The 26,304-nt window shown below is 31.6% G+C and overlaps 1 protein-coding gene across 1 annotated transcript in view; it reads left to right on the plus strand.

Moving 5' to 3' along the window:
• The first annotated feature begins 268 nt into the window (after positions 1–268).
• LOC142334352 (succinyl-CoA:acetate/propanoyl-CoA:succinate CoA transferase) overlaps positions 269–26,304 on the plus strand; it is a 110,715-nt gene continuing 84,679 nt past the window's right edge. The window contains exon 1 of the mRNA XM_075382328.1: positions 269–681. Within this exon, the coding sequence (XP_075238443.1) occupies positions 486–681 (196 nt within the window). The 5' untranslated portion in view covers positions 269–485. The remainder of the gene's footprint in view (positions 682–26,304) is intronic.

Below are 26,304 nucleotides of genomic sequence, written 5' to 3' on the forward strand. Positions count from 1 at the left end.
CACCTAGGTGTGGTGGTAGCCAATCTGCCTTTTAACAGGAAGTTCCTTGTTCGAGTCCCGGACAGGCATGGCATTTTTTACATGCTACAAAATTTATGATCATTTATCAGTAATAGTAATTAGGCATCAGTTGATTGTTGCTATATGAATAAATATAATTGCTTCATTTTATTTGAAATGTTGGAGCCATTTTATAGTGTTTATAGTACATAATAATGTTAGTCTCAAAAGCGACGCTAGATGCCGACCGTGTTGCAGATGTCACATATATGTTAAACAACAATCGAAAATTGTCTGGTTAGTAGTGGGTCAGCGATCAGTTCGTTGTACTCGCTGGTTGTTTGTTAAGTGGTTTTAAATTGTGTCGGGTTTGCTTAGTAATCAGTTATATTGTTTAACTGTACCTGAAATTTGATTCTAAATTATCTGTTATTGTTAATATTTGTATTTGTTACTCTATAGGTGATCATTTTGTTAGCTCGGTTATGGCTGCTGTTGTACGACGTTTGCCTTATTATTTCAGCTCAAATAATGTTAAACACACAGCATGGATGAGTGCATTCGCATTAAATAATAAGAAAAAGAGGTCTTATTTTACATATAGTAAGGAAATTGCGCAACCCATACAACGGGAACCTTGTTGGGTTTCAGCTGAAGAAGCCGTCAGCTGCATCAAATCTGGTACGTTTTTTACAGCTTGTCATTCTTTATTATTCGAAGGCGTTTTAAAGAAGCATCTACTTCTATTTTGAAGCTTTTTTCTTCATGTTTTGATGTGTAGTTGGTAGTTTTCGTAGACTACTAATTGATTACAACTCTTTCATTCAAATATTTATGATTTTCTGAAATGATTATTTACTCTGCTTATCATTAAGTAGGCTGCATTTATCAACTATCCGATTTCATCGGGTAAGAAATAGCCTGGTTGATTATGTTTTATATTAACTTCTTTTTTTTAAATTAGAATGTGCAGGTGAGTAATTTTAATATTTGCAAGGTTCTATCTTATAAACAAACCTGCCTTCTAACATCCCAGTAACAAAAATACGTTCCATTCTTAAAATCACAAGAGCACATATTAGAAATCATAATAATATCAAACATTTCTTTGTAATATAAAGTAATATTGTTTTATAATATTATAAACAATCTTATGATCTTAATATGAGCTTTTTTCTACAATGAAGAGATCTTTCTAAAATACATTGAAAAAACAAAAAGAATGTTCACAAAATATACTGATATCATAATATTGATATATATATATATTTTTATTTATTTATATGTACTGATTATGAATATTGATATCATCTTATTGTACCAAGCCTACAAAAGACTATGTAAACCGTTAGCATACCAAAATCAGCTACACTTCAAATTAAATTTAACATCCGAACATCAACACAGTTAACCAATAAATTTTCATGACCTTACTGTCACCAGAAAAATGCTTTATTCACACAAACCTGATGTAACAGAACACTCATTGAAACACATCTATAAAAAGTAAATAAAAAAACAAACAAACATAAACTATGCAAAAAAAAAATACATCATATTAAATTAACAAAGATTTGGAGATAATTGCTCACAATTAAAAAAATAATCGGGATATTTAATTTAATTTTTGAAGCAGCTGACAAAGATTATCATTATGCACAGAACTCATTCACCAAACAAACAAATCCCTCTATACTGAAGTTTATACATAAGCTAAAACTACATCAACTGTACATTGGTCAAATGGGATGTCAGAGAAAGTTTAATAATATTTGCCAATTTGCTTACAAATACATATGTGACAGAATCTTGATATTTTATTCATATACAGAAAAAAAAGAGTACATTTTAACATTATGGAAAATATATAAATGTACAAAACACACTACAATATACAGAATGACTAGACATTAAAATCCATGACAATTTTAGACTGTATTCTATATATATTTCTGCCTAATTCAATAAAACATGTCCATAGCAGAAATTTGAGCTGATGCCAGTCACTGCGAATGGTCACAAGGAAATGTTTTGAAATAAAAGTTTTAAAAATGTTTTGTTACAAAATTTGGTTCACTTGGCCTCCACATTAGTTGTCTACTTAAATTGATATCAGCATAGAAAAAGCAAGGGAGAAATTAAAAAGTACCAAATGGTCTCTATAACCTAAAACATGATTTACAATATTATAACAAAATTAAAAATTATTAAAAGTAAGATTTAAATATTATAAAGTATTGGGAAAAACGTAGTAGTATATATTAATGGTGGTAGAGACCAACTTCATTGGTGAATTTTATTGGCATTAATCTATTTGGTCTAATCATTTTATTTTAATATTTAATTTCTTTATTTTAATATAACTTAAATATTTATCTTATTTTCTTATTTAATCAAAACATTTATTAAAGTTTTTTTTATAATTTGCTTATTTAACCGAAACTGTTGTAGCATAAACGATATTTCATTATAGTTTATAACAACATGTTAATAGTAAACTATAACTGTTGAGAGTTGTAGATTATTTACTGAAATATTAGCCTTTTTTATTATATTGTATGATTTATGTAATGTAATTGTTACTGGCAGTTATATCAAATTCTGAAGCATTTTGTTCTCTTGAGAATTGGACCAGGGCAAGATTGAAAGTATTAATAATATACAGAGGAGCTTCTCTGAGGATAAGTAACCCTTTCCTCTTATTCCCCTTATCCTTCATTTTATCAACTTGAGGTAGTTTACTATGGGAATCTGGTTAGCTACCATCATGGTACTTTGCTGAGATGCTTGTTGAATAAAATTAGACATATTCATCATAAAATCGTAACTGGACATGGAAGATAATTGTGATAGATTTGATAATTCTAAAATGGCAAATTTATGTATTTTATTTATTTTTGTTGAGGAAATGATTTATAATTACCTGTTTGTTCAGCTTTGAAAAGTCAGTTTTTAATGCAAAATGTTATGTTATTGTACTTAGTTTTTCTAATACTAACTTAGTTGTTTATTGTAAATACTGTTTAATTGTTTGAAGTTTATTAAATCACTGTTGTGTTGTTTAACATAACATCCAGTTATGTTAAAATTCTTTTTATTAATGTTTGCCAAATTTGAAATTGAAAGAAAAAGGAAAAATCAGCTTTTTGTTTGTTATTGTATATTTTATAATTATTTTGTATATAGAGTGGTTTGGTATATACTACCCAAGGCAGGCCTAACATGTTACTTTCTGTGACATATATCTCTTATTTACTTTGCAATTACTTCACTTTTGTTTCAGTCAAGATATGAACTATCTTTTTATATTATTTTTACTATCTTTTAAATTATCAAATAAAAAAAAATCATATAGACTTGTAGATTGTTAAATAAGAGTTATCTGTTTCATTAAATCATAAGAAAATTATGATAATACTCAGTTTTTCTGAACAATTAATGTTATGATTTTAAAATTGAACTTTGGATGTAAAATTAATCAAATTTTGTGACAAATTCATGTATTGTTAAAGATTGATGGACTTTGATTGGGTGATATATGTATATATATTCTATCATTTGTGTTCAATTAAAACTAATAGCGTGGTTATTTATTCTGCTGCTTCTAATTAATGTTGACTTTAACTATTGTTAATATTTATGAAATGAGTCTTTATAGATAAATATTTTACCGCTTAGAAGATTAACTGTACAATATCTCTGAGCCGGTTGTCATTTTTAAATTTTAATTGTTTATTAATTAAAAAATTATTAGTGGGTGTTTTTTTTTTAATCAAAGGCACTAGTACAAGACAGACAGAACTTTCTTACAGAAAAGAAGTATGCAAGTATCAAACTTGGATTTTGAGTTACAGGGTGTTGGGTAAAGTTAACAAAATTAAAAGAACACACAGCTCATATTTGCCAAAAGAAATTGGACTTTAATTAGAAGAAAACATATGAACTTATGATAAATCATAACCTTAAAAAATTAAATGAAATTATAAAATAAACATAACTTAATTCTATATAAGAAATATCAGCTGAAATCAGCATATCAGTAATGATATTAAATGAGAAAATACATGAATATACATTTTTCAAATACACATTTTGAAAATCTACAATTTAACAAAGCCTGAAAACAAGAGAACATAAAACATCTTATTTACAATTAGATACTTATAAACATACATCAATAAACATAGTATGACTGGAAAACTGTTGCATTACTGACATATGCTGTAATATTGAAAAATTAGCAATGAAAAAATGTCATTAACTTAGAAAAATAAATTACAGTAAATCTTATTATTGGTACTGGCCTTTCCTGATTTGTGAACATCAAACTTAGCATTAAATAATTAAAGCAGGTAATTCTAGTTTAGTGTAGAAAAAAGGCCACAATATTCTAGTACAAAAAGTGTTAATTACAATAATCAAATTGAAATAAGTAAATATATAAATAGAGTTCATTTAGTAGTAAGCTTTCTTGAAAATATAAAATTACAAAGTCCAAAAACATAAATTCACATCAGGAGTAATTTGCTTTAGGTTAATTTAAGAGCAGTATTATGAATACAGTTCATGAGTAGAAAAGGATTAATCTCGGCGATTAACAAGTTACAAGATTAAATTATAGAGTTAATTACAGTAACAACAAATTGCAATAATTAAGCACGTAAAATAGGTTGCACCTGAACAATGACATAACCTTATATAAGTCACCTGTCGTGACTGCACTTAAATGAATAAAAGGTTTTTTAAACTAAACTTAAAATTGAAATTGAAACTTGAAAGTCATAAGGTATGATGAACTGAATGTTCCACAAATTTTAATGATAAAATAACTGTTTAACGTAATAAATAATGAAAATTGAACTTACCTGTAGCACACAAATATTAGCAAGAGACGAACTCGTGAATGAAGGTAAATGAATACATACAGTAATCCTGGGCGTAGCCTGCAGTGGTGTATCAGGAATACAGGGGTGAGACGTGGTTTAGAGGTTGAGCAGGACGTGGCGTCTCAAATATGTAGCAACGAGTTTGGAGAGATTCTGCATCAATGAAAATGTAATCAGCAGCTCGAGAAGATTCGGCGTCGATAGAATTGACAGTTTGTAGTGATTGAAACACTTTCCACAGAGACGTAATATAGTGAATTTGAAGAATAACTTAACAAAGAAACGAGGCAAAACAAAACATAGAGATCGGTGAAGTTACTAGACACTGACGAGTAGAGCTAGAGAATATTTCGACGGAGAAATACCGCAACGTTTATGCGAGTATGAACGCGATGAAAATATTATCAGAAAGTTTAAGAGAGAAAAGTCACAGTCGACTGTACAGGGTGAATGTCTGATCTACTCTGCCGAAAAGATGGCGTGAAAGAAAAGAGGGGGGAACCAAACCTAGGCAGTGGACAGGAGATAGTGTAAGTGTTAAAAACAAGAGATGTATGTGTTAAAAACAACAGATGTATGTATGCATTAGTATGGGAACGAAACAAAAAGGGAGTGATGAGGGCAGCAATAAATTTGCGAGAAATGAATACACGCGGTCACTAAAGATGACAGAAGCAGACAGTCTGGCCTGCGCCAGGTCTCAAACAAATAATCAAACAGATACAAATATGATTAGCCCAATACGAAACATAGTAATAAATTTACCATGCCTGTAGCAACATCAAGACCCAACCCTAACTTTGAATTCATTGGAAATAACGCAACTTTACGCAATGGCGTAAACATAGGGAGTTAGAGGTTCTTGGAGACAAATGAGGGTTTTGAAATACAATATTAAATCTGTTAATATTTGATAAAATACGTTTTAAAAATAATGGTGGTACTTTAGCAATATATAAATAAATAACTATTTAAATCAACAGTGATTGAGGAGAGAGGATTAGAAATCCGTAGGAGGCAAGTTAATCTGAAACTCTTATGTTATTATATATGATTTTTTATGATGAAGTTTTAAAAAAGACATGTTGGAATATCAATAATTTGGTTTTTATTTACTGGGAGAGGCCCTTTCTAGAGCAAGAAGGTCCCAGAACCTGTTCTTTTCGTATATGTTATTTAATACTTTCTGAATATAAATGGCAGTTTGAAACAACGATTTGAATATCACAGTTGCAATATTATTTAATCTAGAATTGGGGATTTGAGACCCTTAGGGGCAAGTGAGCTTGGACCTCTTAAAATTTATTTAAAAATTTTTCTTATGATGGGATATATTTTGAGAAAAACAAAATCTTTGTGAATATTATTATATTTCAAGTTCTGGTAGTTGAGGAGTATGAGCCCTTTATGAAGCAAGAAGGGGTAAACCTATTTTTTCAAGTGATATTTTTAATTTGCTGAGAAAAAATGAAAAATTTGAATAAAAGAGTATTTTAATTTTTTACGATAGTAGAAACCCCCTCGGATGGGGTCCGAGGGGGTTACAAGGAGTTAAGAATCTTTTCAACCCTAGGGAATGGTTTTTCGCAGTAAAAATCTGGTGTTGTGTGATAAACAGTTTTCACACAGTTAGATTTATTTTTATTTATTTATTAATTATCTTATTACCATATAGACAATAGCGGAGATATCAAGTCTGTGGCTACACGGAAGGGGGTTAGGTAATTAATACATCATTTATATGTAATGTTCGGGATGTAGTAAACGGGCCAACTCTATTTTATACAACAGTTAAATTCCATATTATTGTTATTATTTACTTGTGGCATCTATTATTCAAGGTATTACGAAATATCTGCTCGGTAATCATGAAAAGAAACACTCGTATTTCGGTTTTAGTCTATAAAACATTATTATAATACTTATAATAATGAGATAGCTATTGCAAATAGAGTTTAATCATAAATATAATTTGAAAAAAGAATATTTGCATCTTTCATAAGATAACTTTAAAGAAAATTGACAACTGGAACCCCGTTTGACTTTTTATTTTGTGAACAAATTTACATGACTTAATTTGTAGGTTATGTTTACGTAGTGTGACAGGCAGAATCTATCTGTTATGAAAGCACATTTCTGACTGTTGGCACGTGCGCAGTTTATTGAACGCATTTGACGTATTACATTTTAAACGCTTTGATGTCACGGATGTCGTTAGCTGATAATGGTTCGGTCGTAGAATATTTATTTGTGAAATATATAAATTTTTATACTGCATTAGAATGTTAATATAAGTATTTATTCTATTAATGTTAATAAGTATTTGTTATTTTTATCGTGTAAAATTCCGTAAAAATTGTTTTATTAACAGAATCGTAAAATTATTAATTGTTTAGTATCAGGACTTAGAAATGTTGACGACGGTAGGAAGTAGCTTATTCTCGGGCTTACAAACTGTAAAAATACAAGTTTCCTTAAAGCAGTTATATCTTGCTAAAATCTTTTATTCCAACTGTGGAAAACATCTAATCCAATCCATGGGCAATTGTCTCGCATCACGACCAGTTAGTTATTTCTGCACTCGGACTCGAAAGTTTTTAAGAAGGGAAAGTTTGAATGCGATCGCTGGGAAATAATGTCCTTATGTTTTTGAAATATACATAAAAATATACATTGTTTTCTTATTTAACGGGTTTCAAAAATCACAATTTGCCTCTTAAGTAATCTGGGCTACTTTCTGGAAATGAAAATAAAATCTTCAATTAAACCACAGAAAATTTTAAATGACAAACTGCTTTATAAAGTAGGACATCATTTTTTGTGTTTTTTATAATATAACGATCGCTGTAAGAATCTAAAATTATTCCACGATTTGATTGTTCTTGAACGGTGAAAGTTGAAAAGCTACAGGTACTTAATGTTGATGATAAAATAAACTTTTGAAATACAGTATATTGAAGGTTTTTACCATCATGAAAATAATTTCTACAATATTTGGTTCTTCCAGTGATAGCATTATTGCCGTAGTTAACATTTTGAACTGTGTTGTTCTGACTGCGATGAGAAAACAGTGTTTAGGATATTCTAATCGTTTGAAAAACAGTTTTCTTAAGTCTTTTGTTGAGTCTGGTTTTATGATGTTACTGTGTTTATTTTATTTGAGATTGATAAATAATCTGATTTAAAATTCAAATTTTTTTGATAGTAAAGCCTACATTTGACTTTGTTGTTGAAAATTTGGAAGTTTTTCAGTTTTATACTTTGAGCAATTTAGTTTGGTGTGTGGTGTTTGCATTTTTTGAAAATATGATTATCGTATTCTTGCTTTTAATTTTTATGAATTATATTTTTTAAATCCTTGTTAATTAAATTTTTCTTTCCTTGTTTAGAGTAGTAATGAGATAGTGAGTGTGTAATATCTCATTGAGCGTTCTTTTTGTTGTGACGTATGTTAATTAGTCTAAAACTGCGGTTCTAAAAGTTGAAAGTTATGTGAAATCGTTAACACTTTCAATATTTACCTTAATGGCTGCTTCCCAGTTTCAGTAATTTTCTCGTAACTGGTATTTACGAATACTCTCCCGCTATATTGGTAATCGCACCTGCCATCTGACTTCCCTATTAATAACCATTAAAATCCCTATTGCCCAATAAAATTCCTTGTTTAGGTTTTGTTCCATCAGACTTTATTTTATTGATTGCAGGTTTTGTCGGCTGTATGCTGAAAAATTCAAAATTTGTTAGTAGATGTCCTTAAACTAAAAACATCTGCACTTCGCCTTATTGGCTGAAATGCAGATAATTTCAGATCTTGGAAACTTCATTTGCATGAAACTCCCATTTCCCTCTAGAATCTTCGGTAGTGTTTCGGATTTCACATCAAAAATTGTTTTTAATCAATGCAAAATAACAATTAACATTATTGTATTTAGTTTAAATATCACTTTTGTTATTAATAAGTTGTATATAATTTGTATATTTAACGTTAATTAGACAAGGTTAGCTAGCGAAGCGAGTGTTATGTTTGGTTAGGTTTTATGTTTATATTCGTACGATTCGTCTCAGTACACGGAAGCAACATAATCTCACCAAACATTACCTATTCTAGCTTCGCTCGTTAACCTCCTTTAATTAACGTTAAAAATAAAAATTATATAAAAATTGTATATAAATATTTGGCTGTGAAATTCCTAAAATGTACCACTCCCGATCAACAATATCGAACTGCTTACAACGTAGGCTTAATTATGAAGAAGTATCGAACAGAATAATCGGAAACGAAGACCCAAACACGCTTTCCTTATCCTCGCTTTTCCTTAGCGAGGAAATTTCACACGCTGAAGTTACCTGTGTCCTTAAAAGTACTTTTCTCTCGTAATCCTTGTACAATCGTGAGTTTCAAAGTTGCAAAAATTATTACCATCTACCATTATTGAACGCGTCAGAGATATCAAAACTATTAGCTACATTTTTTAAAAACCCTTTACTGTCCTAATTATCAGTTTCATTTGAAGGAATTACAAAACATTACACAACATTATCAGTCTGTGGTTCTTGTGTTAAATAAACCCTCTATGTTACAGCGGCCCATTCACATGTTTTACTTGTGAAAAAATGCATTCTCTCTACTCCTTCTTGTATGAATTTTTATACATATTTTAAATTATTAAGTTTATTCATATCACCACTTGCGCCTAATCTTGAAAGTAAAGCAATTATATTGCAAAAAACGTTAAATTCTTGAAAACTTGACAGTTATGAAGTATCGTTTGTTTATTCGTATGTATGCCTATTACTCTCTTTCACTTGATTAATTTCTCTTTTCTCAAACGACAGTAGATCGCTGAGTCACGGTTAAGTCAGCTCACAAGTAAATCGTTCGTAAATAACGTTATAACTATTCCACAATAATGATCGATTATTCAACAGGTGATTTAAGTACCATACGTTTAAATAGATATTGTATCAGAAAACGTTATAAGTATTAAATTACAAAAAAATTGATTTTTTGGTTTTGCAATATTAACATTTAATTAAGCAGATTTATGCTTACTATATTAGGTAGTACGGAGTCATTACATTACCAAAAAGTCATTGTAATGACTGAAACAGCCAGTGAAAGCGAAAGAGAGAGAGAGAGAGAGATTCTCCTTTGTTTTTGATTAATTTTACTTTAAATAAGTTAAAAAATAGAGCTCTGGTTTGTGATGATAAACCATGGACTCGCTCTTACCAGACAGTTTATAGGGAGTTAAAATAACACTGATATACAAAATAAAATTTTTTTAAAATGTTTCACTAAGTGTGATACGTTTCTCTGCAGGTTTTTTTTTTGCGTAGACTACAGATATGCAAGTAGAATCTTTCTATCATCCTCATTTTATTAGAAATGGAACATTAAAAGTCTATAACAGTTAATATAACTAATGTTATCATACACTTAAAATTAAAATTCCTTACTTAGCAGATGTCCTCCTTTTGTAGGTAACCTCAGGTACATCTCGATTTAGTCCAACAGTAATCAGCTAGCATATTAACACTCCATTTGTTTTGTAAGGTTTTCCAGCACTGAAATATCTTTGTGGAAATTTTCACTCAATTCATCACATGTATCCCCATGGTTTGGCGGAAAGAAATCCAAGTGTGAATGCAGGAAACGGACTTTTAATGACATATTACACCTCATAGCTCTAAGAAATTTATCTGTTTATATACAATATCCTGTTAATCTTGGGATTATGGGCGCCCAGAAAGTTTCCACAAGTGGCTTTAAACGCTCTCCAAGTAGAGAGTTTTACATCGGTCATCACAGGGTTAAATATTTCAACTATATCCATTTTCCTTATTTGTGGGTCAATAAAAACCCTTTCTTTAATATTTTTCTCGCTTACTTTTGATAATTTCTGCTTTGTGTATAACAATCCTTCATGTTCTTCATAGCTTTCGAAAAAAGTTTTTGTTAATCCGAGTTTGATATTATAGGGCGGTAAAAATGTTTTTAAGGTTTAACTAGAGGCTCATAAAGGTTTTTTTTTACCAGCAGTTAAGTTCTCATGTTTCTTCTGCTGTTTTATTACATTAGGCTGATCCCTACCTTGGCTGCCCTCTTAACAAATATAAACAGTATTTTGTACCCTAACTGCATGCGTAACAAAATGGCTATACTTTTAAATATCCACACACATTTTCAATAAAAGTTTTCACAGAAGTTTTCGCAGAATTGTGCTTTTAAGCTGTTGTCGGAGGAATCCATGAAAAGGCGCCATTCCTGAGGTTCATGAAGTTGCCTTAATTGTAACATAGCTTAGAAAACTAAGTAAATTTGTTCAGAAAAGTATGACAAAAATCTGTATCGACTTTAGTAGCCCGACATTCTTGCATTTCTTTTTTCCAAAAATAAATTCCAACCTTGCACTCTTGATTCGATTTTTGAAAAATACAGCGTCATGTAGTTCGCTTTGTGATTCAAGATGCGGCTTAGTGGATTGTAATTCAAACTCTAAATCGTGATTATATTCTTCCGTAATGTCCGTAATTTCTTCATTACTGTTTTTACGAACAAATTTTTACAAACCGGGAACCGGATTGGATTCACTGTGAAGTAACAGGTCTGAGTGAATGCAGATGGCAATGAAGGATACTGTACAGTGTATTTAGAATGTTAGAAATGCGAGAGCACATTAGTTAAACAGAAATAACAATCTGTAAGTGTTTTTTGGTTCATACATTCGTCTGTATGAGGAGCCCTCTTATCTTTACCACTGATTATCCAGCGAAAATAAAATTTATAAGCTTGGTTTGAAAGTAATGTTTTTTCTAGATGATTTTGTAATGAACTAACCGTTTACGTAACAAAAACTGTCCGAATCATTTACACACTTAAGAGACATTATGAGACTTCGTTGTTCTCGCTTATTAACAGTTATTACACAGACTGAAGAGATTATACTATTAAAAGCAATAGATTAATTATATCCAGCAAGCTTTGCGTCGTTTCGAATTGTACAGACATGATGACTCTCGTTCGTGTACGCTTCAATAGAGAGGTATGATGTCATGATATGTGATGCTTGTGTTATTTATGATGCGTATACCGGTCTCCATGGCGCGAGTGATAGCGTCTCTGCCTTTCATCCGGAGGTCCCAGGTTCGAATCCCGGTCAGGTATGGCATTTTCACGCGCTAGATAATTGTTATTTCATCTCATTCTCTGAAGCAATACCTAACGGTGGTCCCCGAGGCTAAACAAATTATTATGATGTGTTGTGTGACTTAGGTTACTGTTTCACGGTTAACTGATTAAGAGTTACAAATTTTGGAATTTTTCAAAACTTACGAGAAACTGAAAAATTCCGATTTCAGATTCGTTTTCAGTATTAAAAAACAAATCGATTTCATCAATTTAAGAAACAAAAATTCTGTTATCAGTGCAATTATTAAAAGCGAATTCTTATCGTGCTTTGCGAATTAGACTACCTTAAACGTTTATGAGTGTAAAAATCGGGAGTAAGAAGGGTTGTTTTACGTGCTAGTAAATGATACAGCCTGTATACGTTAACCTATATTAGTTTTCACTTGTCATAATTTTTTTATCAAATCCTAAGTTACGATTCGTAAAAGATTTAATATCGCTTTCCATAAATTTGCAAAACTACTGTAAACTTTGAAAAAGTCAATAAGGCAATTGTATATAGTTTCAGGAATGAATGTGACTATTTGGAAATACGTATTTTATTTACCTTCCGAAATATAAGGTGAAAGTTTACCTACAGATGTAAAGTTTTTTCTACTTAAGAAGGCGACAGTGAAGCCTTGGTATTTTCAAAGCACCTTGTTTAAACAACTATTAATATAGGACACATTAAAGAAGAAATGATTTTCAAAATGTAAGAAGGGCGTGCCTGACCTTCTTTGTACTTTAACAATCTTTATAATTATTACCGAACTGCTTAAATGAAGTTCGCATCTTGCAAACGAGAGAATAATTCTACTATTTTGTTAACTTTGTATCGTTTTTTTTTCTCAGTAGCCTTCTTTCTATCGAGTTCATGGTTATATTCGGCAATGTAGTTTTAACCCGATTAATATTATCTTATTCCATTTATAGACTGTGTTCAAATGTTGTAATGACTATTTCTGTGCGATACGTTCTTCGGCTATTTAATCGCATAATATTTCATCTGTAATATAATTTGTTTTAAATAATTATGAACGCATACAATTATTTATATATATTAAATATTTATGAGCATTTTTTTTTTTTAGCGTTTACAGGGAAAGAGAAAGGGTACTTAAAAAATTAGTTTCTGTATTTTAGAAAAGTTGCAGCAGTCTGCCACGAAGTCCCCGGATATTTTAGCATGCTGTAGTACTTCATTGTTAATCGAATGACAGACCGATTTTTAGATAACTATTAATCGAGTCGCATGGAAAGAATTTCAAAGCTCGAAAGAAAGAATTTTTTTTCTTAAGTATATGCAGATACATCGCATTGCTGTAGGTTATATCATCGTTACTTTACTGTAAGTTACTGTTTTTCTATCGCGACGTCCCCAAGTACCCTTAAACGCGTTCAGTATCTTTTGAATCGCTCGTTAGAATAATTTAAAGTGTTTGTTTTAGTCACCGGTCGTTACAACGTCGTAGAACTACGGCAATGTTTAGCGGATAAATAGGCGTCGATAACAGGATCCTATTATTATTTCTACTTTCCGTTTACACTGATAACGTTATAAGGACCTTTTGTATCATCACCTGTTTTTTTTAAGGATTCTCTGTATTGATGTGCTTTCTAAAACGTTTTTTTTTCGTAAATGTATTACCAGTAATGAAATTTCTTAACTGCTGAAATCAATGAGGTCTGAAAATATAAATAAACAAAACTGCACCGATCGTAACAGTAAAAAACATTCGTAACAAAAAACTTTCGGAGATCGTTTAGCAACATCTAGACTAAAAGTGACTGCGATCTCATATTACCTTATTTTTATACCTGTTGCATTGGCTCGCTCACTAGTTAGGGATGTTTTATTTGTAGTGTATACATTTCTAAATGATTAATTTTGATAGTCTTCGCATTCTAAACGATTTTCATGATATAAAGTATTTTCCTCTTCGTACGCTGATTTAGAACGAATTAACTCTCCTAGATGTGTAAATTTCTCTTAGATTTAGTTTTTACGATACTGATATTTAGCTGATACTGATATTATGTAAATACTGATTTTTAGCCATTTTCTGGGCAAAAAAGTTAATGTCAATAATTCTGCCGGACCACAAGATTTGCTATTTTTACTTCTCCCACATATTTTTTAGACAAAAAAATTATTGTAATTATAATTTATATAATTAACGATTAGTATTGGTATTTTCGTTGTTAAATGTATTTTTAAGAAGGAATCTACTCCATTCGCTTTCAGTTTCGCCTTAAGTGAACCGTGAACTAATAAACAACCTTTTTCATTTAATACTGTTGGTTTTTGTTTGTTTATAAACATGAAAAAGTTTTGGAACTCATTTTTTTAACGGGAAGTTTGTGTATAAATTTCGCAAACCAAATTATTAAACTCGCGATTATTAAATGTAATCAGCGGTCATTTTATTCTGTAGATTTTCTAATTTGTTGTAGCTGCAAAGAATTTTGGTCGGCTCGAGTTAGAAAAAAAGTGTAATCCTTCTTAACATTTTTTCCTAAGAATGCGTATTAGTTTTCCTAAAATGAAACTTGTTTAGGCTTAGTAAATTATGAGTTAGTAATTACGATTAGTAATTACAGTTATAAATAACGAATATGAATTAGTAATTTTTGGATGAAAGGAAGCTTTATACTGTGATATATTTACAGCTAGTTCAATTTTCCACAGCAAAGGACTAAAAAAAGTTATAGGTTTTCATTTTTTTTTAAATCGTCAACTTACATATCTAAAAAAACGAGTCGAGGTGGAAATTCGACAAATTGTATTTGCAGATTTATTAAAGCATCCTTTAGAGGTTTAATTAATTGCATTTTGTTGTGAGGTTACCCTCTTGTTTCTTTTAAATACTCGCTAAAAATAAATAACATTCATGTATTTTATATATCTCATACCGGATGATTAATAACAATTCTTTGAACGACATAAATTTAATCATTGGATTTCAGAAATACTTTCTTAAGTCCTGGAAACTTACATATAGCCGTGAAAATCAAAATTACCCGTAAATGATTACGTTTTATTCAACTCTCGTAGGGCGTGTTGGTGTTTCCTTAGAAACAACACATTTTCGGCGGTGGGAGTAAGAATTCGTTCAGTTGCTTCTTCGCTGTGTATTGTGTTTGTTACTGTGCCTGTGTGAGTGTGTTTTCGCCACATAAGATTGACGCTTGTGCGTGGGATATGAAATTTTTGTAGCGTGTGAAAAATTCCATGCCCGACCGGGATTCGAACCCAGGACCTCCGGATGAAAGGCCTAGAAGCTACCACTGACGCCACGGAGGGCAGCAGTTTTGTGAAAGCATCGTGTTGTGTTTTGTTTACGAAAATTATCGGCGTCATATTTTACTCTATTATCATGGAAAGGGAAATTAGTGGAGTATTCAAAAAAAAAAAACATTGGGGGGCGTAAACTTATTCACAGCCAAAGAAGAGAAGTCGTGTTTAATGTTTTTAATTTTATGAGAAACATCTTATTTATCTCGGTAACCTTTAAGTAGTAATGGCATTGTAATTGTCGTTATTAACGTAATTGTATTTAAGTGATGATTGTGATTTAAATATTAGAGTTGACGATATAGCGATGATAGTTATCAGGAATTGAAACATTATGATTTGATTTGGTAAATAAACAGTTCAGATCAGTGTTTGTATGTAGTATAGTACTGGGTGAGCAAAATAAAACCGACCCATAACATAACCGCTGCAGAATCGGTAGGTATGTTGGAATGAAATTTTATGAATATGGATAAATTAAATAAGAAAACCGTAAAACGTAATTTAAATGTTGCATTTAAACCTTATTATTACAAAAGATGTTCAAAATGACTACCCTGGGTATCGATGCACTTTTATGCTCGACTGATCATATTAAGAGTCGTCTGACGCAAAACGTTTTTTGTCAATTGCGTTGATTTCTCGTTGAAATCAACTCATCGTTGTTCACCTTCTGTTCATCAATATTATGGGGATTAGATGCATAAACTCTCTCCTTTAAGTAGCCCCAAAGGAAAATATAAAAAGTAGACAACTCTGGGGAACGAGGAGGCCACACTCCTTTGCTAACAGCTGGTTCATTTATGAAAGCTGCATGATCGCGATTCAGTGAAACGTTTGATGTGTGACACGTTGCTCCGTCTTGTTGGAAGAAGCTTCTTTTTCATTATCGGTTAATTGCGCGTAGAATTCTTCGAAAATTGTGAGGTAAAGTATTGACAGTCCAATCAAAAAATATTGATCACACTATATGATTACTGAAAACGACACACCAAACACCAATCTTCTCATCGTGAAGTGGACGCTCGAATGTTTCTTGAGGATTCTTCGTCATCCAATACCTGATGTTCTGCGAATTAACATTGCCGGATCAATGAAACCATGCCTCGTCTGACATGAAATTCGACATGGAGAGAGTCTATCTGCCCATCAACAATGTTTTTGAGAAGCCAGCAGCTATTACAATAATCGAGTCGTTTCGGTTTGTCAGTCTCATCACTTGTTGTACAGTTGTAACGCGGTATGGTTTCAAATTTAATTAATGAAGAATTTTACGACATATGTAACACCAGATGGTTGGGATAACTTGCGTAGTAATTTTTTTTGAACTGGCAGTAATTCTCCTTTCAATATCAGCAATGGCTTGTAGCCTGTGTGCGCCATTTTTTAATAAGTCGTGTATGCTACTCTTCGCTGGGATACATACATTCGGAAATTTTTCTACAAATACTTGACGTGATTCTTCAAACGATCCAGAACGAATATATGCATCAACTACAGCTATCGTCTCCTGGATTGAATAATGCATCTTACACAAACATAACTGTACTCACAATACTGCACTGTAACAAAACGTGTGCTGCACTGACAAAAAACTTGACAAACGGGCATCAATAATCAGTAGTAACATATACATTCACTAGTCGCGCTAGTTGTGTGAGAGTCTTTCATAAATAATTTCATGCTGTTGGGTAGCGGTTTCATTATGGGTTTGGTTTTATGTTGCCCCTTCCGCACCACTTCTCCGTTGTTCTTTCTTTCTTCTACGGCAGTTCCCCTTCAAACTTATTGTGGTTTCAATATCAGCAGTCCTATTAGTATAACGGAAGCTATAAAATGAAATCTAAACATTAGCATTTAAAATATTAGCTGCTTACCTATTTCTGACCTTCGGAAAACAACGGCCCAGGTGTTTAATATATTTTTAAATCTGTTTTTATCTGCCAACGAAGTACTAATTAAAAATAAAGGCTGTATAATTACTTTAACAAAAAGTAATTATAGCCTACTTCCGCGAATAAACATATTAGCGTTAAACTACTTCAGCGGATTGAAAACATATGTCTGCTCAACGAATTGTAACAAAGGCTATTTCAGGAAATCTATTAACAGTAATTAATATTTTTTGCAATCGCCTTTAGCCTTTATAGACCTTACGTTCTAGTAACTTATCTGGTATGGCTGTGACTTATCTACAACGATCTTGGCTGGCTATTTTGCCAGTTTATGAAAATTAACGTATCACATCACTTGTTTTACTTGGTTTACAAAAAAAAAAAAACGTTATTCTGATCCATATATAAAAATTACTTCTGTTTACATATGTAACTTTTCATTTGCTATCCGTTGTGAAAAACTAATCTAATCTAATAAACAGAATGGTGTTACAAGTACTTGTTGGTACGTGTGGAAAGATTTGTTACGTTAATTAAACAGGAACAACACAGCCTTACATAATATTGTGGAGGATATTTAACAACTTTAACTGAACTGGCAAAATCTGTGATATTTTTTAATTTTATTTTAATTTCTCTTTTGAAGAAAATTTAATTCATTTATTAAGGAAATATTTCCAAATAAAATGTTTCTTTATTTTTATTTTACTTTTTGTGTGAATTTATAAAAAGTATTTGAATATGAAATTGATGTTACAAAGCTTTTCTTGTTGTCTGACTAGTAGAGGTTACGTTTGCCACCTTGAGTAGTACTTGTGAATAATGTAGATAAATTACACAGCTTGTTGTCGAAGCTGTTTCAAGGTTTCCGCATGTATAGGATACAAACATTCTAATTATAGCTTTTTATTAAAATAACTTTTCTGATAGGTAAAGAAATTTTTAATTTTTGCTGACGTTTTTAAAATTTTATTCATCTGCAGTTATATATTATTATTACGGAGTATAAATCTACGACAGACTTTAATAAAATAATATGTTAAAATAAATATGAAAATACAGTTATATTATTACTACGAAATATAAATTTACGATAGACTTTAATAAAATTATATATTAAAATAAGTTTGAAAATACAGATTCCAGTTTGGTTTTTGTACGATAGTTCTTTGTTGAGTCTATAGTAAAACAAGAATCAGGCTTTGATCGAATTTGTTTTTTCAAATGTACTTTTTTAATTTAAAACTGCGTCTGTCATTTAATTATGTTATGGTTTAAGGTATAATGCTATAATTAGATTAAACTTATTCGGAAAATTCAAAATTTTGATTGGAAAAATGTTACAATAAAAATTGTATAGTGCGAGTTTTTTTTAGAAGGGCTAAACTTAAAATAAATAATTATAATATTACACTATGCATCCTGAATTATCTGCTACGTATACTCTTAGTTTTTCTCTTCCGTTACAGTTTTTATCCTGTTTACAATCTTCTATTACCTAATGTTCTATTTGTGACCGCCATCCTAGCTGTTCTTTTAATAAGTTTTTGCCATAAACTTCACATGTTATTGTTTTGTCTTGACTCTTCCTGAGTTTGTACTAAATAGGATTTGCATCTCGAAAGCCTCTATTCTTTAACTTATATCAATTTTTGCTGTTCTGAAGTGCTACGTTTCCCAGAAATAGTTGAAATACGATTTGTTGTTATACATAAATTAGTGATACTATTTTAGTAACGTAATTTAAAACATATTTTTTTCGAATAAACAGTTTGAATAACTCTTATCTAAGTTGACCTCGCGGACTGGAATATCAGTTGTTTAAATAAAAGATTAGGTGACATTTTAAACACGTAGTATATGTAAATAAGTAAAATTTTAACAGAGTTATAATTTAAAAAAAATCTTTTAATTAATTTAAGATGCATTATACCGATTTCCGGTTATACTCGATGAAGTTTGGTCCTCACGAAACTCGGGTGTTTGCAAACTTCATTTAATGAACGCGCCTCAGCCGAAGACTTTGACCAGTTCCACATGGATTACGGTATTAATAAGACGCATATGCACACATTTTGTAATACATAATTAATCTAAATCTTACAAACATTTTTTTATAATTTAGTTGTAGTTTTTAGTTTGTTAATTTATCATTTTCTATTAATTTAAAAAATAGTCTTGTTAATTTAATAACACTACGCAATAATTTTACGTCAGAAGTGTAATTTAGAAAACTAAGGAAATATTAGAAGGCATTTTAGGAATTGAAACCAAAACGTAATAATAGAATTCAGTGGGAGTAAATATTCTTTGTTGGCTAGGTACTACAACTTGTTTGATTCGTTTTAATGTTTCTTGTCCATACTGATTTTTGTGGAGCGATGGAGAAGTGTGGAAGGTGGATTATTAAGAGTTTCCTGTTGTAGTTTGTCGATAAATTGAATTAAATTACTGCAGAATACCGCTCGCATTACTGGTACCAGACGAGACGGTGCCACAAAACTTCACTCTTCTTCGTTCAAATATTGGTGTTCTGGAAAGCGAATAAACGTTAATGCCGGTGCTTTCAGTATTATTATAGGCTTATTTGCATTAAAAGCCTTTGTTATATTCATTTACCAGAGTTGTTTTTCATTACTCCTGTTAAAACAAAAGGAATTTGGTTTCACTTTTATCGTTTGTTATTTCAGTCTATCGGTTAATTATGATTGTAATAGGAGCGGTGTGTCAGCTCCTGACATAGAACTCTCATAAGTAGAGGTTAAAAATGTTTAAATGATTCTCTGCAGAAAAAGTTACGTTTGCTAAGATTTGAAAAAAATCACCCGATTAGCAGAATAGAAGATTCGATTGTTTGTGTTAATGTTTCCTTCAGGGGGGTATTTCAAGGCATCGGTTAAATTGCTATGGGGAGTTAACGAAAATTAAGAGTGTAATCTTTAGAGAAAAAGTGTAGGGCCATTTTCAGGATTCAACTAAATTTTGTAATTATTTTTTGATAAAAGGAAAGTCTTGTTGGATTATTATCAATAATCAATTCGAATTCTCTCGAAAACTAGTAATGTATAGAATTATTAATGACGGTTGTAAGTAACATGAAAAATTATTCTGTTAATACCAGGTCCGTATTGATTCCTGAGAATTTCAGTGTGAGAAATACCTAACGCTTTTTTCCGAAGTTGGGGAGTTAATATTTTATGTTGTACTTCATTTTATGAAAATCCAGGTAGAGACAACATTTTATTGATTTGCTTAATCGGGTTATATCTTTGCTAATAAATTGAAAGTAAGTTGCTTCATAGCAACGGAAATAAGTTGAGGGAGGTTTTATTTTATTCCCTAGACATTTTTCTGGTAACCCGCTACATTTCATTACTAAATTCCTCTTCAAAAACTTAAGAAAGAAGTTGTTTGTGACTTTCTGGTTTAATTCGAATTTACATCTATGTGAAACGCACAAAAAATATGAGCATTCCACTAGTTTATTAGTATTTATTTCTTGATTATTAGTTACTTATCAAGGTGGGGTTATTATTTTTTAAATAAAAAAAGTGTTTATGTAAATTGATTATGAAAATATATACAGTAATTAAAAGTATCTAGTACTACAAGAAGTTGTAAATTGAAAATGTCATTTGTTTTAAAGTAATGGCGTCATATCTGGTATGGATTGAAATGTTGCAGTAATTAAACGTGGTTAGTAACTATTACAGAGTCTGTAAAAAGGACAGTCAAGTTTTTTTTTACTTAAGCCTGCTCTGACGTTTAATCTTAAAATAATTAACCCTGCTGTGTGTATATATGACTTTTTTTCAATAAATAAGTAATTTTTTTTTGTGATTGTACATAAAAATATATAGATCATGTAGAATATGTAGATCAAGATAAATTACAAATAAAAAAACTAATAAGATAAAAAGTACTTGTGTATAAAGTCCATATCAATAATCTAAATTCAAACACTAGAAACAATGTTACGGTGTATAAATTAAATGTATAAAATTGCTGCGAAATCGTTGACAGTTCAGAAACCGCTAATGAAAATTATTTTGAGCACATATTTAAGTATACGTTCAATGCGATAATAAAGCGAGCTTTTTTATTTTGTTTTTAATTAGTTTTTTTTTTTGTCTTCAGTCATTTGACTGGTTTGATGCAGCTCTCCAAGATTCCCTATCTAGTGCTAGTCGTTTCATTTCTGGAGGAGATACAATCCTCCAATTCTTTAATAAAGTAGACAGTTACAAAATTGCTAAAATGTTAGTTATTAACATAAAATATTTATTTATTTTTTTTGTCTTCAGTCATTTGTCTGGTTTGATGCAGCTCTCCAAGATTCCGTATCTAGTGCTAGTCGTTTCATTTTGGTATATCCCCTACATCCTCCATCCCTAACAATTTGTTTTACATATTCCAAACGTGGTCAGCCTACACAATCTTTTCCTTCTACCTGTCCTAATATTAAAGTGACTATTCCAGGATGCCTTAATATGTGGCCTATAAGTCTGTCTCTTTGTTTAGCTATATTTTTCCAAATGCTTCTTTCTTCATCTGTTTACCGCAATACCTCTTCATTTGTCACTTTATCCACCCATCTGATTTTTAACATTCTCCTACAGCACCACATTTCAAAAGCTTCTAATCTTTTCTTCTCAGATACTTTTAATTAGTATTATTTAAAAATTCATTCACAAAATATTATTGTTCCTGTAAAATAAAGTTTTTAATTGTATTTTAAATAAATTGGTGGGACAATTTTTCAACTGGTTCGGCAATTTATTAAAAATCGCAACGGTAGCGTTCTCGTAAGCTGAAATATTAAGTTGAATTAAACGAAAATAGTTCCATTATCTGGTTTGGTAAAGGCGGAAGTTGTTGTTTTTTTAAGAAGCGACCATTCTTTTTAGAAAAGATTGCACATTTACAAATGTAGACACAAGAATAAATTAACATGTTTAATTTTCTAAATATAGGTCTACACAATTCATACTTATGGGGTCATCACATAATGATCTGACAGCCCATTTTTGTATGTTTAAATCTATCAAGAGATAAGTTTCCTTATGTATAAGAGACTACATATAGGTGTAATATATTCAATAATGATGACTAGCTTAACGTTTTATTACGGCGATTCAGAGCAAAACACTATGTGTGGCGTGATTTTATTACATATGAGATCAGTTTGATCAACCCACGAGAACTTATCATCTAATAAAACACCCAGAAATTTTGCTTTGTGGGCAACAGAAATAACATTGTTGTCACTAATGGGAATAATAACCATGTGATCTGAAGTCACGTTAAAATTATCTTCATAGCCACATTATGAAGCGAGTAGCTCGTATCACTGTCTCTTTCCCTGTGTTCCTAAGGGCTATGAGTTTCCGCTCTGTGCCTCATTCGCCTCAATGAAGGGGGTGCTCTATTCCTAAGCATTTTTATTGATTTCGGTGAACCACAAGCTGTTACTATGAATCTATTTATTACAAAAGTGGAAAACTTAGAGAAAAATTTTCCTCTTCCTTGCATTTCACTATCTTACATTAGATAACTTATGCTGTCACTTTGTCGCTTGACACATCTTCGGCTGACAAAGTCGGTCAAAGTCATTTAAAACCTCCATTTTTGTTGATTTTTTCAAGTGGACCAACTAGCACCGAAAAAGTTTTATTAGGGACTGTCTTATGGTTCCCACGAGTACCAGCGATATAACAGACCATTCCAGAGTGCACGTCTGCTGGAGCTAGAACTAAATACAACTGGGTTTGCCCAGGTGCCCAGTGGATGTCGTATGGGACACTACATTGAGCCATCCACCTGTCAGCATGATAGTTTCCACCTTGGGTTATGGTTGCCTTTCGTAAGGTGATGCAACACTGATGTTGTTGTGTAAGGGTATTTGTATTGTGTTCTTGGTGTAGTGTACATTTATAGTGTAAAGTGCTCTGCAGCTGCGTGTAAAGTGGGAAGAAGAGCTGCAGAGGCTAGGGCGTGGGGCCGCCAACCCCTAAAGTCATAAAGAATAAGACTCCCCGTCGGGGACGGCAGTAGAAGCCTGGATATTCTGATAAATACTTGAGCATCAGGACCACAGAAGTGCTTTAGAAAATTCAGGTCCTTAAACTTTGCATTCTTAATTGATGAAGGACTTGAATAAAGCATCGCAGGTTCACAGTCATTGTCAGAGAATTTAACAAATTTATCAGCAATTTTTTTATTTGGGAAGTAGAATTACTAAAGATGGATGAAGCAGGAGCGATATAAAATGCCGAATAGCACAAGCTAAACGAGCCTTCAGTAAGAAATATAAGTTGTTTACATCAAAAATTAATTTAAATGTCAGGAAAAGATTTTTGAAAGTGTATGTTTGGAGTGTCGCTTTATATGGAAGTGAAACTTGGACAATCAGAGTATCTGAGAAGAAAAGGTTAGAAGCTTTTGAAATGTGGTGCTATAGGAGAATGTTAAAAATGAGATGGGTGGATAAAGTGACAAATGAGGAGGTATTGCGGCAAATAGATGAAGAAAGAAGCATTTAGAAAAATATAGTTAAAAGAAGAGACAGACTTATAGGCCACATACTAAGGCATTCTGGAATAGTCGCTTTAATTTTGGAAGGACAGGTAGAAGGGAAAAATTGTGTAGGCAGGCCACGTTTGGAATATGTAAAACAAATTGTTAGGGATGTAGGATGTAGAGGATATACTGAAATTACTGAAATGAAACGACTAGCACTAGATAGGGAATTTTGGAGAGCTGCATCAAACCAGTCAAATGACTGAAGACAAAAAAAAAAAAAAAAATCAGCAGTTCTTTTTAAAACAGGTTTTTCACTGAAAAGAGGATAAGTAGAACATGAGTCGTACAATATCTGCAAGTTGCGTATTTCCCTTTTCATTATCTTTGTTAAATAGGGATAAAGCATTGAAACTACATCCTATTATCCCTTCTTAGCAACAGTTTATTTAAATGTATAAAATAGAGATCGACCAGAACATAGTTCATTAACATTAAACAAGAAAAATTACGACTGATGCTTAATAGTAAACATTACTGGTTATGTTAGTTAAGGGAAAATTTTTTTGTAAGCCCATGCCTATGCAGCTGCTTTCTGGAGATTTTCTGCGATTATCTTTCTTCTTTTGTGCAACATGTTTTCAGTCTCTAAAACGTTTCTTTCATTATTTAAAGAATTTAATTTTCTGAATTTTCACCTATTAGATTTATTCCAGTTTCAATTTGTTTAATGTTAGCTTTAAACTCATCACTCATCACAAGTATTGGTCTGATGGTAGCCAAAACTTACCATAAATTTGAAATTAAATATCTCCCTGTAAGTCTCGTCATATGAAACATTGTTATCCAGGATAAGATTGTAAATATTGATTATGCATTTTCTTAATATATAAATGTTCAGTTAAGTATGTTTTTGAACTGTCTTTGAAACTATAATGAGCCTTATGGCTTTTGAAAGATTTAATATGATCGCAGATTACTATAACTATTCCAGTCAACTTGTGATGATGATTTGCATGTTTACCTCCGTAATTAGAAGGAGCTACACTATGAGTTGCTAATGCCTTTTTCAAAGTGACTGTCCACCTATTTGTTATGCCATGTATTGAAATAAATGCTTTATAACAAACTGGTGTTTCTACTGTAGAGCCTTCTCTTTGAACACGGGTTTTTGTAATATAGGAACAATCATTAGGATTGGCAAAACTCTCATCATTTCTCTGTCTGCAACAAGTAACATTTCTAATAGATATAAGCCCTTTCAGGTAACCATTCTGATCATTGTAAGAGGGCATTAAATTAAAATTGCCTATTAAATTATTTCTTATTTCTGATAACTACTTTAAGACATTCATCACCTTTCGCACTGACAGTCTACTCCATTAATATGAGATTGATGTCTGATTTTCTTGCAAGTCTGTTCAGACTTGCATCTGAAATTCATCCTGTCTTTTTCCTTTTCTTTGTGTTGTATGTTTGTAACTCACTTTCATACTGACTGGACATTTTTACTCTAAAATAATAACTAATTATAACTAAAAAATGCTACAATAACACTAATTGTAATTGCAATTAGGAAATGGCAATCTCTCTCACTAGAAACAACTTCTAACCTCAAATTAACATGACTATATCAGTCATGAATGATCAAGGGTGCAATGACCAAGTATTGTAACCTTGATCATTCTTTTCGATGAAATATGGGCTATGATCAATTTCCATTGATCATTCTTTCCCTGTATATCAATATTTGTAATTTGATCTGCTTATACAGAGGATATTAAATCCCTACCTGTGAGGATATTAAAATCCTCCTAAAGGAAAAAATCCTTTAATAGTGTTTCTGCAGGATACACCTCCATCCCCAGGATGATGTGTCCTTTCGCGGATATGTCTGCGAAAGATGCGATTATCAAACTATGGGCAGAAGACAAGAAAGTGTGGTGGTTTTCCTAAAGGAAATAGTGTTAGCCATGTGGATACCAGTGCATACAAACCCTCCAAATTCTGACATCATTGTTTACTATTTGGACATTCAGCTTGTTAGTGTTTTATTTGTTACCTTAGTATGAGTAGTGAACCCAAGTCAGAGGAAGGATCACATTTCCCTATCTGGAGAAAGACAGTGCAAGTGGAGAAAACATAAAAAATGCATGAATCTGAAGAGCAAGCTGAGCACAACAGAAAGTGCAGAAGAATGGAACGCAAGATGCATCAGAAGGAGAGAGAAGCTAAAGAAAGAGAGATAAAGAGAGAGAGAAGATAAAGCAGCTTGGGGCCTATCGGATTTTGGTTTAAAAGCAGAGTTAATGGAGGAGCTGTTTGGTTCTGCAACTAGTCAAACCAAGCAGATCCTACCACCGTTGAAGGCAAACAAGGCAAAGGCAGTGGCACTGAAGTAGGTAGAGGCGCGACTTACATCTTCTGATGTTGTCTCAAGTGATGTCATTACTGAATTGATTGAAATGAATGAGCTTCTGTGTCGAAGTTGAAGAGTTCGTGGTACTCAAAATATTTTAGAGAAAAGAAGGATAT

Source organism: Lycorma delicatula, chromosome 1 (assembly GCF_047948215.1).
Source record: "Lycorma delicatula isolate Av1 chromosome 1, ASM4794821v1, whole genome shotgun sequence".
Taxonomy (NCBI): Eukaryota; Metazoa; Arthropoda; class Insecta; order Hemiptera; family Fulgoridae; genus Lycorma; species Lycorma delicatula.